This window comes from Pseudophryne corroboree, chromosome 6 (assembly GCF_028390025.1).
Source record: "Pseudophryne corroboree isolate aPseCor3 chromosome 6, aPseCor3.hap2, whole genome shotgun sequence".
Classification (NCBI taxonomy): Eukaryota; Metazoa; Chordata; class Amphibia; order Anura; family Myobatrachidae; genus Pseudophryne; species Pseudophryne corroboree.
In genome coordinates, this window is record NC_086449.1 from 88,377,669 (window position 1) to 88,402,738 (window position 25,070).

The 25,070-nt window shown below is 47.0% G+C and overlaps 3 protein-coding genes, 1 non-coding gene and 1 pseudogene across 4 annotated transcripts in view; 2 read left to right on the forward strand and 3 right to left on the reverse strand.

Moving 5' to 3' along the window:
• Positions 1 to 25,070, reverse strand: part of LOC134934338 (uncharacterized) — a 56,522-nt gene that overhangs the window by 29,637 nt on the left and 1,815 nt on the right. The window contains exon 2 of the mRNA XM_063929795.1: positions 13,848 to 14,247. Within this exon, the coding sequence (XP_063785865.1) occupies positions 13,848 to 14,247 (400 nt within the window). The remainder of the gene's footprint in view (positions 1 to 13,847; positions 14,248 to 25,070) is intronic.
• LOC134938180 (U2 spliceosomal RNA) lies at positions 4,307 to 4,499 on the forward strand. Its single transcript, XR_010180798.1, has one exon. It is a non-coding gene; the product is annotated as a U2 spliceosomal RNA (small nuclear RNA).
• On the reverse strand, positions 11,559 to 12,375 carry LOC134933492 (histone H2B 1.1-like). The gene is made up of 2 exons (XM_063928735.1): positions 12,337 to 12,375; positions 11,559 to 11,919 (listed from the first exon to the last, which is right to left on the reverse strand). The coding sequence occupies exons 1-2, from the start codon at positions 12,373 to 12,375 to the stop codon at positions 11,575 to 11,577; spliced, it is 384 nt and encodes a 127-aa protein (XP_063784805.1). The 3' UTR covers positions 11,559 to 11,574.
• Positions 12,579 to 13,094, forward strand: LOC134936421 (histone H2A type 2-B). The gene has a single exon (XM_063931450.1). The coding sequence runs from the start codon at positions 12,608 to 12,610 to the stop codon at positions 12,998 to 13,000; it is 393 nt and encodes a 130-aa protein (XP_063787520.1). The 5' UTR covers positions 12,579 to 12,607; the 3' UTR covers positions 13,001 to 13,094.
• Positions 24,570 to 25,069, reverse strand: LOC134936414 (histone H3-like; annotated as a pseudogene).

Consider the following 25,070-nt stretch of genomic DNA (forward strand, 5'->3'; position numbering starts at 1 on the left):
CACCTGGACCACAAGGTTAGCGCAGAAAGCAGAGGCATTAGACCAGAGAATCAGACCCACAGGGGGAAGGATTGGGCCAGCAATGATCCATAGAAAATGTAGTGCTGTAAGGAAAAAAGCAATCCTAAGTACCATGCCACAGTTGAAGCCTTGAAAAGTGACGGCCAACCTAGATGTGCCCTCGAGTAATACCTGGAGCCATGTTGGGAGGAGAGGGAGGCTCAGCGTAGAGGAGTGGAGGGCAGGAAGTAGGGTTTGGACAACTCCAGGTAGCTGCCAACATGAGAGCCTGTCCAACCGGGAACATCTGGAAGACAAGATCTCAACCGGGGACCCCATCCTTGATGTCAAGACAGAATCGTGGTGCGGTGCGCAGGGATTAGGCATAGAAACTGTAGATCCGGTAAGGGGACCAGGTATCAGGACCTGGGATATGGCAAAGGAATTTTGAAACCCAAATAAAGTTGAAAAGCTGACCCGCTCAATGAGCTGGAAAGGTCACATCTGGATTCCTCTTGCTATACATTTCAAACAATGATTACATGTATTTCAAGATAACATACATTATTCTACCATTTTGACTTGTTGAATGTCAAAATTCTGACCATGTTAACATGCTGCCTGAACATATTGACTAAATACCATTTGGAAAAGTTTGACTAGGAGTTACAACTCCTCTTTCACTGTACTATACTCTATATTGGGACTGTATACTCAAAGAATCCGCTCTTTGCACCAACCAATAGCAGTCTTAAATTATGCTTCAGACATATCTTTCTGGCAAATTAGTTATTGGTAAGTAAAGGAGACCAGGGCAGTGCAAAATTGCCTCACAGTGCCTCCATTTATCACAGAATTATAACACATAACCATAATAATGCCTTCTTGAATGCAGCCAGACAGTGAATGACTGCCAGCATGCTGATTGGTGGATTGCTTGAGCTTTTCACCAATAAGAGGGATGACAGCCATTTAGTGTATGGACGCATGTGGAGAGTAGACGCAGGAAGGCTAATTATTATTATGTTTCTTCAATTTATTCTCTCCCGACATGTTATCCTGTATATAAGTTTGAGATGTGGCCCAAGTTTATTTGTTTGGTCACAGCTTTTAATGCTGCCATTACAGTCTGTTTGGATGAAATAATGGTTCAAACAGTATTGAAATTCTGCTTAAGTGTGTCAACCACTATTGTATGAAGTCCCTCATTTTTACTCTAATTTTCTTACATATAATCAGGGGTTAAAGTGAGCCGGAATGGGGCGGAACTGCGTTCCATCAGTTCCACTTAGAGATGGAACACAGTTCTGCCTTATCCGGCTCACCTAACCCGCTGTGTGCCGCCGCCTCGAGATGCCGGGTGTCTGCTGAGATCGTGTTACCAGTGGGCACCCGGCTTTCTCTCCACAGCAGCAGCATGAGGCAGGAGCTCACTACTGAGCTCTGGCTTCCGGCTCTGTCAGTGCGCGCTACGGGAGAGACGTCATAATGTTTCTCTCATAGTGCTCAGGAGCGGACACCGGAAGGACCAGCGGTCGGATGCGGGAGTGGGTCTTTGTGAGTATGGTGGGGTTTTTTTTACATATGTGTGTGTATCTACTGGCGGCAAGCTACAGGGGTTCAAGCTACTAGGGGGCAAGCTATGGAGGGAAAACTACAAGGGGGAAAACTACTGGGAACTAACTACAAGGGGGCAAGCTACTGGGGGGCAAACTACAAGGGGGCAAACTACTGGGGGGCTAAATACAAGGGGGCAAGCTACTGGGGGCAAACTACAAGGGGGCAAACTACTGGGGTCTGACTACTGGGGCAAACTACTGGGGGGGCTAAATACAAGGGGCCAAACTACTGGGGGGCTAAATACAAGGAGGCAAATTACTGTGGGCAAACTTCAAGGGGGAAAGCTAATGGGGCAAACTACAAGGGGGCTTTCTACCGGGGGGCTAAATATAAGGGGGCAAGCTACTTGGGACAAACTACAAAGAGGCAAATTACTGGGGGCAAGCTATTGGGGTTCAAGCTACTGGGTGCAAATTACAAGGAAGCTAACTACTGGTGGCAAAATACAGGGGCAAATTACTACCGGGGGCATTACTACTGGGGCATTACTTCTGGGGACATTACTACAGGGAGGCATAACTACAGGGGTTAAACTACTGGGGACATTACTACTAGAGGCTAAACTACTGGGGGAATAACTACAGGGGCTAAACTACTGGTTGCATTACTACTTAGGGGCATAACTACATGGGTCTAAACTACTGAGTTATAACTGCAGGGGCTAAACTATAGGGGGCATTACCACTGGGGGCTAACCTACATGGGGCAAACTACATGAGGACTAAACTACAGGGGCTAAACTACTGGGGGCATTACACAAGGAGGCTAAACTAAAGGAGGGGGAAACTACTGGAGTCATAACTGCAGAGGCATTACCACTGGGGGCTAAATTACTGGGGCTAAACTAGCGGGAGCTAAATAACTGGGGCATTACTACAGGCGACATTACTACTGGGGGAAATACTACACAGGGGCATTACCATTAAGGTCATTGCTAATGGGGGCACTACTAATGAGGGCAATGAAAAGGGGGTACTCCTGGGGACATAAGGGTCACTACTTTGGGGGGGCATTTCATAAGCTGCACCACTACTATGGCTCTATATAAGGGGCACTACCACTGTGGGCACTACCAGTACAGTGGACATTGCATAAAGAGCACTACTACTGTGGGCATTGTATAAGGGGCGCTACTGCTGTGGGCATTGTGTATTATGGGGTGCTACTACTGTGGGCATTGTGTGTATTAGGTGTGCAACTACTGTGGGAATTATTACTATTGTGTGACCACGCCCCTTTCTTTTTGAGAACAAACCCCCGTTTTGGGCAGCGTGCCATAGGCACGAGCAATATATTTACTGCATGGGCGCCGGGGGGCAGGGGGGGTGAATTCCACCTCCTCTCTAAGACCACTTTAAGCACTGCATATAATTATCCCTGCACCCGTTTTCCATCCTGCATTAACACCACCTCTCTGCCCCCATGCTATAAGAAAGCTGTCTGTGAGAAGTCTGGCCCTAAAACCTCATCACTGCTAAAACCTCTTCTCTCTACCACTGGCATTGTATCTCGCACTGATAATCCATTTCCATCTGCAATCTACAAATATATAAGGGGACAATACACAGAGCTTGCGCGGGACCTGTTTTCGGTTAGATCAACACAGAGGACTCGTGGACACTCGCTCAGGTTAGAGGAGAGGAGAATTCCCCACAATACGGCGTAAAGGCTTTTTCACGGTAAGGACAATACGTGTTTGGAATTCCCTGCCCGAGGGAGTTGTAATGGCGGAATCTGTCAACACCTTTAAGAATGGGTTAGATAAATTCCTAAAGGATAAGGATATCCAGGGGTATGGTGCATAGTCATGCATTATAGTTACTATAAATAGGGATAAAATGTAACGGCTGACAGCAGCATCAGTCAGAAATTTTAGTCAAATCATCATGCATAGGAGACCACAAATAGGTTGAACTCGATGGACAATTGTCTTTTTTCAACCTCAGATACTATGTTACTATGTATGTTACTTCTGCTCTGGACCCTGTTGGACTGGATGTCACTTCACACAGGTCACAAAACTGTGACTCAGCTTTGGCATTCCAAATGCACCAGATAAAAACCAGAAATATATCAAACATTGAACAACTCTGCTCCATTCCTTTGACAAAGTCACAGATGAAGTAAGGACTGCATTGGTATTTACCTTTTATACCTGCTGCCGGGAAGCATCTGCTAGTTTAAAAAATATATACAGTACATTTTAAAAGATTACCCCAATGAGTGAATGTAAAGGTGCACCAAGGTAAGCCATTTCCAAAATATCAAATTTAGCCCTTTGCAAGACATTTCAGAATGGAAAGCACACAAGCACATACATCATAGAACCTGGATCATAGAACAGACATTCCAGAACACTATTGCAGTTCCAGAAACTACTAGATGCCTGTTTAAAGCCTCTTGCCACAGCATTCAAACACAGAGAATTTCGTGGAACTAGGGTAAATTCCATTGAAGTATTTCATACTGTCTAATGGATCGCAATGCACAGACAAAAGTCAGGGAGCCAGGTAGGATGCCTGTCAGCCGGCTTGTAGGTGTGTGCCAGAGGTGGAGCTCATGCAAGTTGTGCCTCCCGCTAGCAAGTGACAAACACAAGACTGCTCCTGCTTGTCTCCTAGGCAGATAAGAGTCGTGTGCAAAATCCAGACAGGGCATCAGAAGGGACTGGTAAGCAGGCAGGTAGGCCGCTGATGCTTTTGGCTAAGATCAAGTGTAGTACTGTATCTGTTCTCATAAGTTTAATATCTGATACGCCCCCTATCTGGAGACCATATATTAAATGGATTTTTAGATCAGGGAAATAGTAAAAGAGTTTGCTATGTCCACTCCACGCTTTGACTAAGTATTGCAGTACTTCCACGACCAGTGCACCTTTCCTGTTCTGTCATCCAAAAATAGACAATTGCTGCTTTTCATCTTTAAGTGTGCTTGCATGCCCATTTTACAATGTCTTGTACCACCTAAATTTGTCAATTTGCAAACAGATTACTTTGGTTCACCTTTGCATACAGGAATATTATTATCTTTTAAAATGTAACAACTGATAAAGGGGGCTGAACGCTGCTCTGCAATGTAGCATTTTGTGTCTAGTTCCAGGCTGCGGGTATTTTACTCCTTCTAGTCAAAGCATTTTTAAACGCTACAATGGTACTACGTGTGATACCCGGGCAAATAAAGGACAATGTTATTGGGTGAGTAGATGATCTTTTACCTGGGGATTATGTTCGCTTTACACTATCTGTGTACCGGGATACCAACTTAAGATGGAAGTTCGTTCACGATACTTCGGAGAGGTAAGGGATATACTTCTGCACAAGCGGGTTGTTCAGGGAGCAGTCAACTCAACTTCGGTTTATTAAAGGCAGTGGGAAAATCAAACAACTTGAACAATAGTAATACGTTACAGTAAATCATCAAGTACAGATAATAAACAGTTGGTCTTCACACCGTATATTATGCCAATACTGTCATAGACTGTTTAATTATTCAGGTGTTGCATATCCCATCACCGTCCTTCTCAGCAGTTATGCACGTTTACTTGAATTGGTTATATTGACTTATTATACTATTCAAACCTTAACTCAAATATTCAAGCTGTTACCATCAAAATATGCACGCATAAGAAAAACAGTTTGTTACCAGTTTCAATTATCTGATTACCCTTACTGAGTATCCCATGTATTCAGAAGTAAGTATTAGTACAACTTATGTTCTTCCGCCTGTGCACAGGTCTGTAGCCCTCTTTAGAGTGTGTCCACAAGTGGATATATATGCATATATATATATTTAGTCTTTCTTAGACATGTCCCTGTAGTGTAAATAAAGGCCTGTCCTCTCTGTGGCCACACTGAGGGAACACTGATCCACTGCCTTTCCCATTCACTCTGGGTAGTTCTGTTCAGGCCTCCTTTGCCCTGTAACCTGGCTGTCACGGTTCATCTGACGTACAATGTCACTGGTCTGTAAAGCCCGGCAGATAAGCATCGGTGGCACTAGCACTGTGTGTGCTGTCCTTTCTACTAAGACTTAGGGCATGTAATGTAAGAGGAGGCAGTTTGTGCTATTGCTGGCAACAAGTTATGCTATGCCACAGACAAAAGGGTTCTATACTCCTAGAGTAGTGCCAGCTGCAATGTTTGTAGACAGTGTGTGAGCAGGGACCCTGTTTACTTGTACAGAATCCTCCCTGAGGATGGAGTTACCTCTCAGTGCTATCTCTGGCTGCTGTATTCACAGCACTGTCTCTGCATGGATAGGGCATTCTCTGTAGCTGCTACTTCCTCTGTTCTTATATGGGCAGTGAGCTGTTACTAATGAAACCTCACTGATCTCACTCCCTCTCTCTCCAGAGGAGTTCCTTGCTGTTGCTGCTGGGACTTGCACAATGATACTAGTGCTGACAGGACATTTTGGAACTGACACACAGGAACTCAGCCTCTGCAACTCACTCAGGATCCCACTGCTTGGTCTGCTGTCCTCTCTGCTGTCCCAACTTTACAGCACCCCACAGTCCTCACACCAATCTCTCCATCTCTCCACCTTCCCTCTGGGCTCTCTCTAGGGATTGGCCAATCAGATGAGAGGTGTGGGCTGTGTCCTCCATCACACCATCCACTGTTGCTAGGCTCCAAGAAAAAGGGGGGGAAGGGTAAAGCTGCAGGGTATGTCTTTGTTTATATGGCAGCCCAGAGTATACAGCTGTCCTTTTTGGCAAAAAGTCTGGGCTACACAGGTTCTCATAGGGTCCTACATGGAGCACCTGGTACAATAAGGCAATGTACATGTCAGTTGAAGGGAGCATGAGTCCTGTAAGTTCTGGGGGATACCACACTACGTGTATGGTACTACATATACATATACTCAGGATGTGAGGCCTACCTGGGTTTCATGGCTTACTTTTATTTACAAACACACTCGCTTCATTACCTATTCAGAAATGAATTCATTAATGACCTACTTGATTTCTGGAGTGTGGCCTATCGGCCCTCATTGGTGGGCATTTTTCTGTATGTAGACCAGATGTAGGAGTTGCAAATCTGCTATATTAGGAGCCAGCAAAAAAAAAAAAAAAAAAAAAGATACTTCACAAAGAATAACTCCCTCTTCCTGCTGCCTTTCTCCCAACTGATTCCAGCCAGTAGCTGCAGCCCTAGAGAACGCAGCTGCTAATTGTTACATCATGGAACAATGATGTCACCATTACTTGGCAGCATTAATAGGCCTGCACTTGTTCACTGACTTCAGTTGGGGGGAGGGGCAGCAGGAGGAAGGAATTATTCTCCGTGAAGCATATTTTTTTTCTGGCTCCTTCTAATAGAGTAAGTCAGGAAAAGACCGAATCCAGAAATAAAGAAAGTAATTAATTCAGCAGTTAATTTGTGCATAGGGAATAAACTTAGTTATAAATTATAAGTAAAGCACTAAACCTTGGTAGGCCTAGCACCCTGAGTGCCCATTGCAGCCTTTACAAATGTTTAAATAGATTTAGTGCAATATACGCAGACATGAACTAGACACAGAATGTTACATTGCACAACACCTTTCAGGTCCCTTTATCAGTTGTTACATTTTAAAAGATTAACCCAATGAGTGAATGCAAAGGTGCACCAAAGTAAGCCACTTCCATAATACAGGTTGATTATTCCTTATCCAAAACGCTTGAGACCAGAGGTATTTAAGATATCGGATATTTCCGTATTTTGGAATAATTGCATACCATAATGAGATATCATGGTGATGGGACCTAAGTCTAAGCACAGAATGCATTTATGTTTCATATATTCCTTATACACACAGCCTGAAGGTCATTTTAGACAATATATTTAATAACTTTGTGCATTAACATAGTGTGTGTACATTGAGCCATCAGAAAACAAAGATTTCACTATATCAGTATCACTCCAAAAAGTCCGTATTTCGGAATTTTCCGTATTTCTGAATATTTGGATATGGGATACTCAACCTAAATCATATTTAGGCCTTCGCAAGACATTTCAAAATATAAAGCACACAAGCACACACAAAATAGAACCCGGATCATAGAACAGACATTCCAGAACACCATTGCAGTTCCAGAAACTGCAAGTGGCTTGTTTACCTTGCCGTAGTATTCAAATGCTGAGAACTTTGTAGAACTAGAGAACTTTCCGGTGAAGGATTTCACACTGTCTAATGAACCGAATTGTGCAGACAAAAGTCACGGAGCCAGGAAGGATGCCTGTCAGCCGGCTTGTGGGTGTGTGTCAGAGGTGGAGCACACGCAAATTGTGCCTCCAGCTAATAAGTGACAAACACAGGAGTGTGTCTGCTTGTCACCTAGGCAGATAGGAGTAGGTGTGCAAAATGTAGATAGGGCAACAGGAGTTGCAGGGGGACAGGTCTGGACTGTACGGTGGATGACAAAGCTGCTGCATGCGTCCATGGGCCAGAATCCAAAACTTTCCTGGACGTGTGGGCAGGAGCATTGTCATGATGGATTACAAAACAAGTTTGACTTCTTCGATGGTGCCTGGAAATAGCTTACAGCACCTGTGGCAGGCATTGTTTGGCATACTGTACCAGTCCCCAGTGGCAGTGCACTGCTGCATGAGTGGTAGGGTAGCTTCAGGACTAGTTTTGGCCAAAAATGCAGCCACTATCTGTTTTACCACACTGCACTCACGTTGGTACGTCTGTGGCAGCACAAATCCAATTGGGGTCCACTGGTCTGACTGTTTGGTCTCGGGGATGAAACTGTAGATCCAGTGTTCATCGACACTGATGATCTTCAAGACAGATTTTGAGTGACCACCATCAAGCATGGCCAGTATGTTGCAGCACCAAGGCACCCGAGTCTCCTTCTGCTCTTGAGCCAGCTGATGGGGAACCCAGATTGCAGAATCTTTGGTCATGGAAACCTTGCTCAGCCTTTAATGGAGTATCAATCAGGTGGATCCTCTTGATGTGCCTATCAAGTTCTCTAATACCCCATTCACATTGCACTAAAAACCCGGTATCGAAACGGGTCCGTGTGCGATGTGAAAGGTCCTTTGGTGAATTAGCGGGTCGCCTGACCCGGTAATTCAACCCGGTAAAAAAGAAGGGTTATTACCGTGTTGATTACCGGGTCAGGCGCAGTGTGAATGGGAGCCATTCCGATGCGACACGGTTCCCATTCACAGCATAGGCAGAGGCGGCGCAGGAGATGAGCTCATCTCCCGGCGCCACCTCCACCCCGGCCCCTGCTGCTGCTGCGCCCCCGCTGTTATGGCAACCGACCCGGCATATTGCCGGGTCGGAAAGCCAGCAACGGAGCGCAAATGCCGGATCCCACCCGGTAAGTACACGTTTCTGTTACCGGGTAGGATCCGGCATTTGCGATCTGAAAGCAGCATAACTGGGCCATAGTCACCCTGTCATCCACATCAACTGTTAATGGTGAACACATGTCAGCCACAGCGCTCCTTATCTTTCAGGCTCTGTCTCCCGCACCAAAATTCTGCAATTCACTTAAACACAGTAGTTTGGGATGGTGCTTTCTCCTCAAAAGCAACTTGCAGTTGGTCTAATCTCCCCTGCTGTTGCAGACCACTCTTGTAAACGTAAAAGATCAGGCTCTCCAGTGGCCTCTGATAACTTCCATAACAAAAATGTGAAGGATGTGAATATGCTGACTATTTCTTTGTGCAGAGCTGCTTATACACGGTTCTGTTTCTTGACATTTCACAAGCCCTTTCATCAGAGGTTACAGCTAAGTACCAAATAGTGAGATTGTGTCTACTCTGCCTATGCACTGCACATCCAGAAACATATTGTACACCCCTCATAATCTATTCACTCCTACTTACTTACTACTAACATTCTGTATATCTATTTTGAAGTTTGACATTCAAGTTTCATCTGTTTGTGAAATATTGATTTAACCTATAAATACTGTTATTTTTTATAGTAAATGCAACTCACGATTTCTGTACAAATCCTAAAAATAATCAAAATAGTACATCACAGCTAATCAGGAGTGGGGAAGTGGTGGTCTGCCAGTACAGACACATCAAACCCGCTGATAGTTGTCTTTTCAAATCTAATGAGCTATAAATGGTGAATATGCCAACTGCTGGCCTTCTGACCTGGTGGATTTCTATGGGGAGGATGGCTTTAGATATAAAAAGGCTTCACAGAATGACAAGTCCAGGACAAACCTGAACCAGAACAGTGGTCAAGACGTCTGATCTTTCTTGGATGAAGTGTAAAAACAAATAAAATAAAAAAAAAGGAGGAGCACTCACTGTTGTTATAATGCACAATGGAAAAGGGTGAGTTATTAACATTACATTAAATTTTATATTAAGTCTTAATTCACATTCATTCTGGGCTATGAATATACATTGTTCTGAAAATAATATACTGTGTTCCCTTTCAATAGCTGTAAACTCTATTAATCACCATAAAATATGAATTGAATCAATTATTATCTGTTGTTTTTTTCAAGCGTAAGGGAAATGCAAATTAAATACTTGAATTTGCATAAAAAGTAGCAATTAAAATAATAGATAGATAGATAGATAGATAGATAGATAGATAGATAGATAGATAGATAGATAGATAGATAATGTACTGTGCTTTTACTATTGTACCTAATCTGATTGTTATTTCCACCGAGAGAACCTTTTTGTAATCCCCATTACTCTCCCCTCTATTTTCCTCATGAACATTATTAGAATTATGAAGTTTAGCTTGTGGTCTAAGTTGATACTTTGATACTGATAGTTTCCACTAATGTTTCAATAGAATAGTAACAATTGTATAACACTATTTATTGTTTCCTATATTGTCTCCAGTTCATGTACATTTATTTCTGCTGAGTCTAAAGTTTCTCACAATATGACAAGTGATGCCTACCATATAAATTTATGCTTAATGCTTTAATAACCAGATGGTAAATATTAATATTGTGAATGTTGCATTAAAGGCAGATATACTACTCTATTATTTTTATGGTATTTATAATATATTGTATTATTGCACACTGTTGGACTATGAGGCCTTGCACATGCATTTGCTCACTTGTACACCAAAGGAAGGGCTTAAATATAGAAACATTAAATTTGACAACAGATAAGAATCTCTTAGACCATCTTGGACCCCATTTTTATACTTTGAACCTCATAAGCTATGCTGTGCTTATTTCATTGTAAGGAAATCCTTATGTATTTCCCCCAAACGTAATTAATTTCCGTTTTAGATCATGTCTTCAGTGTACTTTTACTTTTATTCCTTTGAAGAATGTTTCCTTCCTGTACCTTGTGTCAGCTCTGCGCTTCAGTCTCTCTTCTCCCTGTAATTATGAGCGCCGCTGATACTGCACTCAGCCAATCCCGCTCCGGAACACTGCTGCTCAGCCACCCCTGTATCTCTGTTACTATAGGGAGCACGGCTGGCATGTGTGCCTAAGCCAGCATTGTATTGTGCGATCATAAAGATCTCCTTTCATTAAATGCAGCTAAACGGAACCTGATGTCTTATAATGGATTCGGTGCAATATACCTGCAGTGATACCGGAGATTGGATCCCGGTGTTACACGTGCAGTGATACAGTAACAATAGCATTCTACACAGGGCATCTTGAAAGACAAACAACCTTTTAGCAACTGTGTTTATAGGAGATTCAAAGTGATACTAACAATGGGACCAATTGCTACAATCTACTGATACTTTGTAACATTGGAATAAGATACAATAATTATCTAGCTCTGCAGCAGCTACACGGGCCTATGGATTGTATTATGTAAGCACTAATGGTGGCATCTGTAATACGATGAATATATATGACCGATCTACATCAGGAACTGAAATACATAAGACAGATTTGCAAGTAGCACATAGAATACCCATCATAGTCACAGCCCGATTAGAGAGGAGGTGGGTGGCTCTTAGAAGAGCCTTTGTGTTGATGTGGATTAGAGGAGGGGGAGATTACTTGGCGCTGGTGTACTTGGTAACAGCCTTGGTGCCCTCGGACACGGCGTGCTTGGCCAGCTCTCCCGGCAGCAGCAGGCGTACGGCAGTCTGGATCTCTCGGGAGGTGATGGTGGAGCGCTTGTTGTAGTGAGCCAGGCGGGAAGCTTCTCCGGCAATGCGCTCAAAGATGTCATTGGCAAAGGAGTTCATGATGCCCATAGCCTTGGAGGAGATGCCGGTGTCAGGGTGCACCTGCTTCAGCACCTTGTAGACGTAAATGGCGTAACTCTCCTTCCTGCTCTTCCTACGCTTCTTCCCATCCTTCTTCTGTGTCTTGGTCACTGCTTTCTTAGAGCCTTTCTAAAGGTCCGTACACACTTAACGATTAAATGAGCGACGTCGCTCATTTTCCCCCTCCTTGAGCGACGTCGCTCATTTAATCGTTCTGTGTGTATGCCGCCAGCGATGAACGATGCGCGGCCCCGCGGGTCGGCAACGATCGTCGCTGTCGGTAGGGCATGCATGAAGGATGTGGACTGTCGCCCACGACCTTCATGCAGCGCTGGCGGGGGCGTGACGTCACTGAGCGATATGAGCTGTCATATCGCTCAGTGTGTACAGTCGGCCGGCCCAAGGGGGAAACATTAGACGATGACATTGTCTAATGTGTATGGGCCTTTAGGCGCTGGAGCAGACTTTGCTGGATCAGGCATTCTGGAGAATTTCTTTGACGACAGTCACGACACAATACAGAAACTCTGTGTGACCACTTCCCACATCTGTTTTATTTATAGGCAGCTTATGCAAACGAGGCATCACCAATGCAAGCTACACTATTGGGTAGACGTGTCATGTGACACTGGTAGGCATCTTAACCCCACCCTTCTTTTTGAGGATTGGTCTGTGGATGAAGTTGAGCTGCATTGGTTAGCTTGTAAGCAGACCAATCAGCATGTCGCTTCTGAGTATATATGTAAGAGGAGGGCGGTGTTTTCACAAAGTGTTTTTGTTAAAAAAAGAGCTTTTAATCTCATTGAATCTCGCAAGTATGTCTGGAAGAGGGAAACAAGGCGGCAAGACCCGGGCTAAGGCAAAGACTCGCTCATCCCGGGCCGGTCTCCAGTTCCCAGTCGGTCGCGTTCACCGTTTGCTGAGGAAAGGAAACTATGCTGAGCGAGTGGGAGCCGGTGCCCCGGTCTATCTGGCCGCGGTGCTGGAATATCTGACGGCTGAGATCCTGGAGCTCGCCGGAAACGCCGCCCGTGACAACAAGAAGACCCGCATCATCCCCCGCCACCTGCAGCTGGCTGTGCGCAACGACGAAGAGCTCAACAAGCTGCTCGGTGGTGTGACCATCGCCCAGGGAGGCGTTCTGCCCAACATCCAGGCCGTGCTGCTGCCCAAGAAGACCGAGAGCCACAAACCGGCTAAGAACAAGTGATTTTACAGCTACTTGTCCCCGCAACACAAAGGCTCTTTTCAGAGCCACCCACCCTGACCCCAAAGAGCTGATTCATTGCTTTGATCTGGGATTCATTAGCCAAGTGTAGCGGGATAGGAGGGAGTGCCAATTGTGTGCGCTATAATACTGAAGGGAAGGAAATTAGAAGTAACTTGTAGCATTGCCTTATTATCCCGCAGACATCCAGTAATTTATTTTATGTAGCGCTCTGCCTCCAGTACCACTCAAGTTGCTAAATAGAATGAATATAATATAGCACAGAAAAGCTTTTCATACAATACTGAGAGCAGGAGATAGTAAAGGGATGTGTAGGAAGATCTTGAGTCTGTTTCGAAAGACACTAGAGTGGGGGCCTCTCAAACTAAGCGGGAAGTTTCATAGAGTCGGAGCGGCACAGCTAAAAGCTCAGCCCCCAGATAAAGTACTGGAGAGCCTAGGTGCTAGATCTATAGGTAGAGTTCTACTGTAGCTACATCTAGACCGTGCCCTGACTGCACGCCGTATAGAGGAGACTCCTTACTGCAGTCAGGGCAGCGGCAAGCTTGAAGGAAGGATGGTGAGGGTTATTGCAGATCAGGGGCCGGGAGCTGTGTGACTAACTATAGGGAGCCCGTGCAGAGAAAGGATTTAACATTCTTCCTATTAAACACCAATATGTAGCTTATGCTTCAGCTAGTTCATAGGAAGATTTGGTGTCTCTGAAAAGAGCCTTTGTGTTGATGCTTGTATAGGAGTGCCGAGTATCTATGCCCTCTCCCCTCGGATCCTGCGGGCCAGCTGGATGTCTTTGGGCATGATGGTCACCCTCTTGGCGTGGATGGCGCACAGGTTGGTGTCCTCGAACAGCCCCACCAGATTTGCCTCGCTGGCCTCTTGTAGTGCCATGACGGCGGAGCTCTGGAAGCGCAGGTCGGTCTTGAAGTCCTGGGCGATCTCCCGCACCAGCCGCTGGAAGGGCAGCTTGCGGATCAGCAGCTCTGTTGACTTCTGGTAGCGGCGGATCTCTCGAAGAGCAACGGTCCCTGGACGGTAGCGGTGAGGCTTCTTCACACCGCCGGTAGCTGGGGCGCTCTTCCGGGCGGCTTTAGTTGCCAGCTGCTTTCGGGGAGCTTTCCCTCCAGTAGACTTGCGAGCGGTCTGCTTGGTCCTGGCCATTTTCCTATACTCTACAGAGCTATAATAAAACGAAGCAAGAATGAAGTGAACAGGAGCTGCCGCTAACGTCTCTATTTATGCACAGTGTTGAGTTGTCATTGGCTAAGTTAAAGACGCCCAATCTCCTGATTGGTTTATGTCATTTAAACACCCCCCCACCCAAAATAAAAAAAAAACCCTCCAAGACTTTCTGTTGCTCCTTTGTTTTATGTAACCGGCAGGCGCGGGAATGAAATGAGTCACGAGTTATCACCACGATTCAGCCATAACGATTACACTGTAATCACAGTAAACCTGGAAGTGATTGCTGATTTGCTGTCAGTCCAGCATGAAGAGACAACCAGTCAACATACATAGCACACGGCGCTGATACAGGACTCTAGTCTAAGGAGTCTTGGAAAAGAAACGTAATTATAAGCAGTGCTGAATAGCTACCATCGGCGGGAATAGTATTGTAAGGAAACAACAGATGTTCCTTACAAGCTGTTCTCAGTCTCACTAATGCCGGGAGCTCATAGTATGTGACTGCAGTAAAAACAGTATAAATCAAAGGATCTGCATACCTTGCAACATTGACAGCAAAATGATTATCATTTGATTGTTAAATAATTACAAATACACTTATATGGTAGGTCTTAGTTATTTATATATTATGGGAAGCTTTAGGACTGAGAATAATCAGAACTTCAGCATGCATTGGGGCAGTGCTTAAAGTGGTCCTAGAGAGGTGGTGGAACTCACCCCCCCATGGGTGCCACACCCCTAGCCACTCCCACACAGCAGATACCACACCACTAGCCCCTCCCACCTGGCAGATGCCACACCCCTTAGATGGGGCACATAGCACACTTGTCCTCCTTCATACATGGGGGAAGGGGGTGGTGGTATCAGCGCACACCACTTCTCCTACAAAACGTCTAATCTTACATCTACAGCAAAACTCCTTGTGGCATGCAAATGAAAATAGAAAACGCATATTTTAAAACATGTCCACAAAACCGGAAACCACTGATCATTTCTCAGGATCGGCCTCTGATGAGATTCTTGGATGTGAAGTGAAATTTCATAGCTTCCCACTTAACACTATCTACTGGTGCCATAACGCGGCAGCTAATAGTGACGTTACCAGCCTGGGGTCTCAGATATTACAGCACTGGAAATATGCAAGTGTGGAGCTACTGGATCAAATAAGGTTTGAGGTAAAAATATGGTAAAAAAAAGTGGCAGACTAGATGGGCCAAGTAGTTCTTATTTGCCGTCACATTCTGTGTTTCTAATGTGTACTCTATTACAGGTTATACTTTCAGCCATTTCACAGACACAACAGACAGCAATTAGGCATTTGTAGAGAATGGTCTAGTGAGGACTCTGAATAAATAGGGGGTCTCAGGCAGAGGCGGATTGGCCATAGGGTCTACAGGGAAGATTCCCGGTGGGCCGACGCACCCGTGGGCCCTGTTTTGTTTGAGGACATGTGGTCCTATTTATAGATATAATGAATAAGCTCCAAAATAATTTGCATATATGAAAATGACTTTGCCACTTAGCCTGTGATTGCAGATGATCTAGTGTATGCTCTGTCTGCCTGCTTGGCTGACATATAAGGTTGAGTGAATAGTGATTGGGATACGGTTGGTGTAATAAGCAAGAAAATATATCTTTCTAAAGAATGATATAGTTTCCTAAATTCTGAAGGTGTATCATATAATGTACTCATAATATTTAATTTTATTTCCTTTTAACTCCCCCCTTGATGCTGGACATGCCCACTATCTGGAAAGTCTTCAGGGGAGGGTGCTGCTGCCATGGCCCATGGCTAGACCTTACACCTCTGGTGCTGCCCATGTGGGGCCACTAGTACAAATTTTTCCAGGGCCGCTTTTTGTTCCCAATCCGCCCCTGGTCTCAGGTACCACCAGCAAGTAAGACTACCTCTGCCTTGTGTCTGTCACTCACTACCTGGCCTAAGATCTGCTCTATACACATCCAATTGTCATTTCATTAATCACAACAAAGACGGTTAAGGTGTTCTGCGCCCTATTTCGGCACCCTGAACAGCTATCTAAGGTTGTCTGGGTGTTCTGTACACCATTCCGGAACATGAAACCGCTATCTAAGATGGTCGGCATCCTGTTCCGGCACCCGGACCGGCTGTCTAAGACGGTTAGAGCTCAGTTCCGGCACCCAGAACAGGTATCTAAGGTGGTCTGCGCCCTATTCCGGCAACCGGAACAGCTATCTAAGGTTGTCTGGGTGTCCTGCACACCATTCCGGCACATGAAACAGCTATCTAAAATGGTCTGTCTCCTGTTCCGGCACCCGGACCGGTTGTCTAAGATGGTTAGAGCCCTGTTCCGGCACCCGGAACAGGTATCTAATGTGTTCTGCGCCCTATTCCGGCACCCTGAACAGCTATCTAAGGTTGTCTGGGTGTTCTGTACACCATTCCGGAACATGAAACCGCTATCTAAGATGGTCTGCATCCTGTTCCGGCACCCGGACCGGTTGTCTAAGATGGTTAGAGCCCTGTTCCGGCACCTGGAACTGGTATCTAAGGTGTGCTGCGCCCTATTCCGGCACCCTGAACAGCGATCTAAGGTTGTCTGGGTGTCCTGCACACCATTCCGGCACATGAAACGGCTATCTAAGGTGGTCTGCATCCTGTTCCGGCACCCGGAGCGGTTGTCTATGATGGTTTGAGCCCTGTTTCGGCACCCGGAACAGGTATCTAAGGTGGTCTGCGCCCTATTCCGGCACCCTGAACAGCTATCTAAGTTTGTCTGGGTGTCTCGCACACCATTCCGGTACCTGAAACAGCTATCTAAGGTGGTCTGCCTCCTGTTCCGGCATCCGGATCGGTTGTCTAAGATGGTTTGAGCCCTGTTCCGGCACCCGGAACAGGTATCTAAGGTGGTCCGCGCCCTATTCCGGCTCCCTGAACAGCTATCTAAGGTTGTCTGGGTGTCCTGCACACCATTCCGGCACATGAAACAGCTATTTAAGGTGGTATGCATCCTGTTCCGGAACCTGGAACAGGTATCTAAGATGGTCTGCCCCCCATTCCGGGACCTGGTACTGATATCTAAGGATGTCCTATTTCGGCACCCATAGCATATAAGTTTGTCTGGGTGTTCTGCACCCAATTCTACCAACCGGAATGGATATAACGGCGCCCCACCCCACAGGGGCGTAGAAAGCCATGCTGGGCCCCAGTAATGTAATGCGGTGTGGCCTAAATTGGGTGCGTATCTACACCTCTGAAAGATATGATTAATTAAAGTATTAATTGTGTGCAATTTATTCAAAGGGGCCAGGTTGCTTAATGGGAAGCAGGTCCCTCCTCTTCGGCCGACGGCGCCATCTGCCCAGTGACATCTGGGAACATGACGCATGTGCACTACAGGACGCTGCCCAGTACCGCGAAGCGTAAGTATATTTGGGAAGGGGGATGTGGACTCCCCTGTCGGGCCCCTCCAGCAGCCTGGGACAGGGTAATTAATACCTGATTACCCGCCTCTTGGCACCACTGCATGTGGCGCTGCTCATAAATATTAGTTTTAATTATATTTTTTTATAAAGGCGGCGTGGTCACACCCCCTACCCTCCCAACAAAAACAATGGGCAAGTGGTCATTTATTTTTAATTATTTATTTATATATTTATACTGCTCTAAAAAAGAAAAAAACCCTCCCTATGCAGCCAGTGTGTGAAATAATAAGAATTTACTCACCGGTAATTCTATTTCTCGTAGTCCGTAGTGGATGCTGGGAACTCCGTAAGGACCATGGGGAATAGCGGGCTCCGAAGGAGGCTGGGCACTTTAGAAAGATTTATGACTACCTGGTGTGCACTGGCTCCTCCCACTATGACCCTCCTCCAAGCCTCAGTTAGGACACCGTGCCCGGACGAGCAGACATAATAAGGAAGGATTTAGAATCCCGGGTAAGACTCTTACCAGCCACACCAATCACACCGTACAACTCGTGATACTATATCCAGTTTGACAGTATGAAAACAACTGAGCCTCTCAACAGATGGCTCAACAATAACCCTTTAGTTAACAATAACTATTTACAAGTATTGCAGACAATCCGCACTTGGGATGGGCGCCCAGCATCCATTACGGACTACGAGAAATAGAATTACCGGTGATTTAATTCTTATTTTCTCTAACGTCCTAGTGGATGCTGGGAACTCCGTAAGGACCATGGGGATTATACCAAAGCTCCCAAACGGGCGGGAGAGTGCGGATGACTCTGTAGCACCGAATGAGAGAACTCCAGGTCCTCCTCAGCCAGGGTATCAAATTTGTAGAATTTTGCAAATGTGTTTGCCCCTGACCAAGTAGCTGCTCGGCAAAGTTGTAAAGCCGAGACCCCTCGGGCAGCCGCCCAAGATGAGCCCACCTTCCTTGTGGAATGGGCATTTACAGATTTTGGCTATGGCATGCCTGCCACAGAATGTGCAAGCTGAATTGTACTACAAATCCAGCGAGCAATAGACTGCTTAGAAGCAGGAGCACCCAGCTTGTTGGGTGCATACAGGATAAACAGCGAGTCAGATTTTCTGACTCCAGCCGTCCTGGAAACATATATTTTCAAGGCCCTGACAACGTCTAGCAACTTGGAGTCCTCCAAATCCTTAGTAGCCGCAGGCATCACAATAGGCTGGTTCAGGTGAAACGCTGACACCACCTTAGGGAGAAACTGGGGACGAGTCCTCAATTCTGCTCTATCCATATGGAAAATCAGATAAGGGCTTTTACATGATAAAGCCGCCAATTCTGACACTCGCCTGGCTGAAGCCAAGGCCAATAACATGACCACTTTCCACGTGAGATATTTCAGATCCACGGTTTTTAGTGGCTCAAACCAATGTGATTTTAAGAAACTCAACATCACGTTGAGATCCCAAGGTGCCACAGGAGGCACAAATGGGGGCTGAATATGCAGCACTCCTTTCACAAATGTCTGAACTTCAGGTACTGAAGCTAGTTCTTTTTGAAAGAAAATCGACAGAGCCGAGATCTGTACTTTAATGGAGCCTAGTTTTAGGCCCATAATCACTCCTGCTTGCAGGAAATGCAGAAATCGACCTAGTTGAAATTCCTCTGTTGGGGCCTTTTTGGCCTCGCACCATGCAACATATTTCCGCCATATGCGGTGATAATGCTTTGCCGTAACATCTTTCCTGGCCTTAATAAGCGTAGGAATGACTTCTTCCGGAATACCCTTTTCCTTTAGGATCCGGTGTTCAACCACCATGCCGTCAAACGCAGCCGCGGTAAGTCTTGGAACAGACAGGGCCCCTGTTGTAGCAGGTCCTGTCTGAGCGGTAGAGGCCACGGGTCCTCTGAGAGCATCTCTTGAAGTTCCGGGTACCACGCTCGTCTTGGCCAATCCGGAACCACGAGAATGGTGTTTACTCCTCGCTTTCTTATTATTCTCAATACCTTTGGTATGAGAGGCAGAGGAGGGAACACATAAACCGACTGGTACACCCATGGTGTCACTAGAGCGTCCACAGCTATCGCCTGAGGGTCCCTTGACCTGGCGCAATATCTTTTTAACTTTTTGTTGAGGCGGGACGCCATCATGTCCACCTGTGGTTTTTCCCAACGGTTTACCAGCATCTGGAAGACTTCTGGATGAAGTCCCCACTCTCCCGGGTGGAGGTCGTGTCTGCTGAGGAAGTCTGCTTCCCAGTTGTCCACTCCCGGAATGAACACTGCTGACAGTGCTAGTACATGATTCTCTGCCCATCGGATAATTCTTGTGGCTTCCGCCATCGCCATCCTGCTTCTTGTGCCGCCCTGTCGATTTACATGGGCGACTGCCGTGATGTTGTCTGACTGGATCAGCACCGGCTGGTGAAGGAGCAGGGATTTTGCTTGACTTAGGGCATTGTAGATGGCCCTTAGTTCCAGAATATTTATGTGAAGGGAAGTCTCCTGACTCGACCATAGTCCTTGGAAGTTTCTTCCCTGTGTGACTGCTCCCCAGCCTCGAAGGCTGGCATCCGTGGTCACCAGGACCCAGTCCTGTATGCCGAACCTGCGGCCCTCTAGAAGATGGGCACTCTGCAGCCACCACAGTAGCGACACCCTGGTTCTTGGAGACAGGGTTATCAAGCGATGCATCTGAAGATGCGATCCGGACCACTGGTCCAACAGGTCCCACTGAAAGATTCTGGCATGGAACCTGCCGAAGGGAATTGCTTCGTAAGAAGCCACCATCTTTCCCAGGACCCGCGTGCAGCGATGCACTGATACCTGTTTTGATTTCAGGAGGTCTCTGACTAGAGATGACAACTCCCTGGCTTTCTCCTCCGGGAGAAACACTTTTTTCTGGACTGTATCCAGAATCTTACCCAGGAACAGTAGCCGTGTCGTCGGAACCAGCTGTGACTTTGGGATATTCAGAATCCAGCCGTGCTGGTGCAGCACCTCCTGAGATAGTGCTACTCCCACCAACAACTGTTCCTTGGACCTCGCTTTTATTAGGAGATCGTCCAAGTACGGGATAATTAAAACTCCCTTTTTTCGAAGGAGTATCATCATTTCCGCCATAACCTTGGTAAATACCCTCGATGCCGTGGACAGTCCAAACGGCTGCGTCTGGAATTGGTAATGGCAATCCTGTACCACAAATCTGAGGTACTCCTGGTGAGGATGGTAAATGGGGACATGCAAGTAAGCATCCTTGATGTCCAGGGATACCATGTAATCCCCCTCGTCCAGGCTCGCAATAACCGCCCTGAGCGATTCCATCTTGAACTTTAATTTTTTTATGTATGTGTTCAAGGATTTCAAATTTAAAATGGGTCTCACCGAACCGTCCGGTTTCGGTACCACAAATAGTGTGGAATAGTAACCCGGCCTTGTTGAAGTAGGGGTACCTTGATTATCACCTGCTGGGAATACAGCTTGTGAATTGCCGCTAGCACCGCCTCCCTGTCTGAGGGAACAATCGGCAAGGCAGATTTTAGGAACCGGTAGGGTGGAGACGCCTCGAATTCCAGTTTGTACTCCTGAGATACTATTTGAAGGATCCAGGGATCCACCTGTGAGCGAGCCCACTGATCGCTGAAATTCTTGAGGCGGCCCCCCACCGTACCTGGCTCCGCCTGTGGAGCCCCACCGTCATGCGGCGGACTTGGAAGAAGAAGCGGGGGAGGACTTTTGCTCCTGGGAACCTGCTGTTTGTTGCAGCCTTTTTCCCCTACCTCTGCCTCTGGACAGAAAGGACCCGCCTTTTCCACGCCTGTTTTTCTGGGTCCGAAAGGACTGAACCTGATAAAACGGCGCCTTCTTAGGCTGTGAGGGGACATGGGGTAAAAATGCTGACTTCCCAGACGTTGCTGTGGAAACTAGGTCCGAGAGACCATTCCCAAATAATTCCTCACCCTTATATGGTAACACTTCCATGTGCTTTTTTGAATCTGCATCTCCTGTCCACTGGCGAGTCCATAAGCCTCTCCTAGCAGAAATGGACAATGCACTTACTTTAGATGCCAATCGGCAGATTTCCCTTTGTGCATCTCTCATATATAAGACTGAGTCTTTTATATGGTCTATGGTTAACAGGATCGTGTCTCTGTCTAATGTGTCAATATTTTCTGACAGTTTATCTGACCACGCAGCGGCAGCACTGCACATCCAAGCTGACGCAATAGCTGGCCTAAGTATAATGCCTGTGTGTGTATATACAGACTTCAGGATCGCCTCCTGCTTTCTATCAGCAGGTTCCTTGAGGGCGGCCGTGTCCGGAGACGGTAGTGCCACCTTTTTAGACAAACGTGTGAGCGCTTTATCCACTCTAGGGGGTGTTTCCCAACGTGACCTATCCTCTGGCGGGAAAGGGAACGCCATTAGTACCTTCTTAGGAATTACCAATTTTTCATCAGGGAAAGCCCACGCTTCTTCACACACTTCATTTAATTCATCTGATGGGGGAAAAACTATGGGTAGTTTTTTCTCTCCAAACAGAATACCCTTTTTAGTGGTACCTGTACTTATATCAGAAATGTGTAACACCTCTTTCATTGCCTCAATCATGCAGTGAATGGCCTTAGTAGGCATCAGGTTAGACTCATCGTCGTCGACACTGGTGTCAGTATCAGTGTCAACATCTGGGTCTGCTTGTGGTAGCGGGCGTTTTAGAGCCCCTGACGACCCATGCGACGCCTGGGCAGGCACGAGCTGAGAAGTCGGCTGTCCCACATTTGGCATGTCGTCAATTTTCTTATATAAGGAGTCTATACGTGCACTCATTACTTTCCATAAGCCCATCCACTCAGGTGTCTGCCCCGCAGGGGGTGACATCCCTTCTAAAGGCATCTGCTCCGCCTCCACATCATTATCCTCATCAAACATGTCGACACAGCCGTACCGACACACCGCACACACACAAGGAATGCTCCGAATGAGGACAGGACCCACAAAAGCCCTTTGGGGGGACAGAGTGAGAGTTTGCCAGCACACACCAGAGCGCTATATAATGCAGGGACTAACTGAGTTATGTCCCCTATAGCTGCTTTTTATATTATATATATATATATATATATATATATATATATATATTGCGCCTAAATTTAGTGCCCCCCCTCTCTGTTTTTACCCTGTTCTGAAGTGTAGACTGCAGGGGAGAGCCAGGGAGCTTCCTTCCAGCGGATCTGTGAAGGAGAAATGGAGCCAGTGTGTCTGAGGGAGATAGCTCCGCCCCTTTTCCGCGGCCTATTCTCCCACTTTTTCCTGGATTCTGGCAGGGGTATTTACCACATATATAGCCTCTGGGGCTATATATTGTGGTATTTTTGCCAGCCAAGGTGCTTTTATTGCTGCTCAGGGCGCCCCCCCCCCAGCGCCCTGCACCCTCAGTGACCGGAGTGTGAAGTGTGCATGAGGAGCAATGGCGCACAGCTGCAGTGCTGTGCGCTACCATGGTGAAGACTGATGTCTTCTGCCGCCGTTTTTCCGGACCTCTTCTTGCTTCTGGCTCTGTAAGGGGGACGGCGGCGCGGCTCCGGGACCGAACACCAAGGACTGGGCCTGCGGTCGATCCCTCTGGAGCTAATGGTGTCCAGTAGCCTAAGAAGCCCAATCCGGCTGCAAGCAGGCGAGTTCGCTTCTTCTCCCCTTAGTCCCTCGCTGCAGTGAGCCTGTTGCCAGCAGGTCTCACTGAAAATAAAAAACCTAAATCTATACTTTCTTTCTAAGGGCTCAGGAGAGCCCCTAGTGTGCATCCAACCTCGGCCGGCACGAAATCTAACTGAGGCTTGGAGGAGGGTCATAGTGGGAGGAGCCAGTGCACACCAGGTAGTCATAAATCTTTCTAGAGTGCCCAGCCTCCTTCGGAGCCCGCTATTCCCCATGGTCCTTACGGAGTTCCCAGCATCCACTAGGACGTTAGAGAAAGATGAGCTGCAGCACCAGCAGCTATGTCCGTTCTCCCCCTCCCTCCCTCTGCCCGAGTGTAGTACCAGCGGGGTAGGTGGGAGGCTGTCAGCCCTGCGCAGCGGTTCCCCTGTGTGACAGGGCTGACAGCAGGGCTGACAGCCTCCTAGCAGTGCAGCAGCTTCGTGCGGGAGCCTGCAGTGATTTCTCCCTCCCCGCTGACAGCCCGTCCGCCGTCCGGACGGGGACGCGCTTTCACAGCTCCCCAGCGGCAGAGGTCGCTGCAGGGAGCTGATCCGGTCCGGCATTCCGGAATTTGGTCCGGTCCGGTTTTCACCTAATCCCGGAGAGCTGTGTGTACTACCATTGTCATTACTGTATCGCTAGCCGCGCTTTTGTTAACCACACTTCATTCACAGACTGTGGTGCAGGGAACAGGATCATTCTGTATTATACATTACACATGTATGAGCTTTAGCTGCTATATCATTTGCTAATGTTACGATGCTCTCACTTCCGGCGCTCTTTCCAATTGTGGTTTAGTCTAGTGATCGCATAAATGTTCCCTCTGCTATCACTGCATTCTGCCATTGAGGCCCCTTCAGCTTTTCTGGGACGTGCACTGATCGTATATAGCCGGGATTTCCTACCTAAGCTCGGCTTTGTGTGCGAGTGATCTATCTTATCACACGGCGCAATGAGAAAACGATATTCTCTATCCGTGCGCTCCTCACTGCAGGAGACATGCTGGAAAAGCAGCAATTCTCCAAGGCGATGTATCGGGAACACTGGTATAACCGTGCTCTGTCCGTCATGGAATTATTTCATACATACTGTGTAAACATTTCTTTATCCCTCTGGCTTTTGTTTATCTCTTCATCATAACGTATACATGTATTAGATTTGTCCAGTCAGTTGTAGATCGGAGCGGAGGGTTCGTCACAACTGGATGATGCTCAGACATTTATAGGTTTATGATTCAGCTAGTTTATAGGAAGATTTGGTGGCTCTGAAAAGAGCCTTTGTGTTGCTGCGTGTATAGTAGTGCCGAGTATCTATGCCCTCTCCCCTCGGATTCTGCGGGCTAGCTGGATGTCTTTGGGCATGATGGTCACCCTCTTGGCGTGGATAGCGCAGAGGTTGGTGTCCTCGAACAGCCCCACCAGATAAGCCTCGCTGGCCTCTTGTAGGGCCATGACGGCGGAGCTCTGGAAGCGCAGGTCGGTCTTGAAATCCTGGGCGATCTCCCGCACCAGACGCTGGAAGGGCAGCTTGCGGATCAGCAGTTCAGTGGATTTTTGGTAGCGGCGGATCTCTCTGAGAGCAACAGTCCCGGGACGGTAGCGGTGAGGCTTCTTCACGCCGCCAGTAGCTGGGGCACTTTTCCGGGCGATTTGGTGGCTAACTGTTTGCGGGGAGCTTTCCCGCCGGTGGACTTCCGCGCCGCTGTTTGCTTGGTCCTGGCCATATTTCACAAGAAGCAACTGCAAATACTACTGT

Bases quoted from the DNA above. Each gene is read 5' to 3' on its own strand.
- LOC134933492 (XM_063928735.1), bottom strand. From the start codon at position 12,375: ATGCCTCGTTTGCATAAGCTGCCTATAAATAAAACAGAT. The intron at 11,920-12,336 runs GTGGGAAGTGGT...ACGGACCTTTAG, and splicing joins TGCCTATAAATAAAACAGAT to AAAGGCTCTAAGAAAGCAGT.
- LOC134936421 (XM_063931450.1), top strand. From the start codon at position 12,608: ATGTCTGGAAGAGGGAAACAAGGCGGCAAGACCCGGGCTAAGGCAAAG.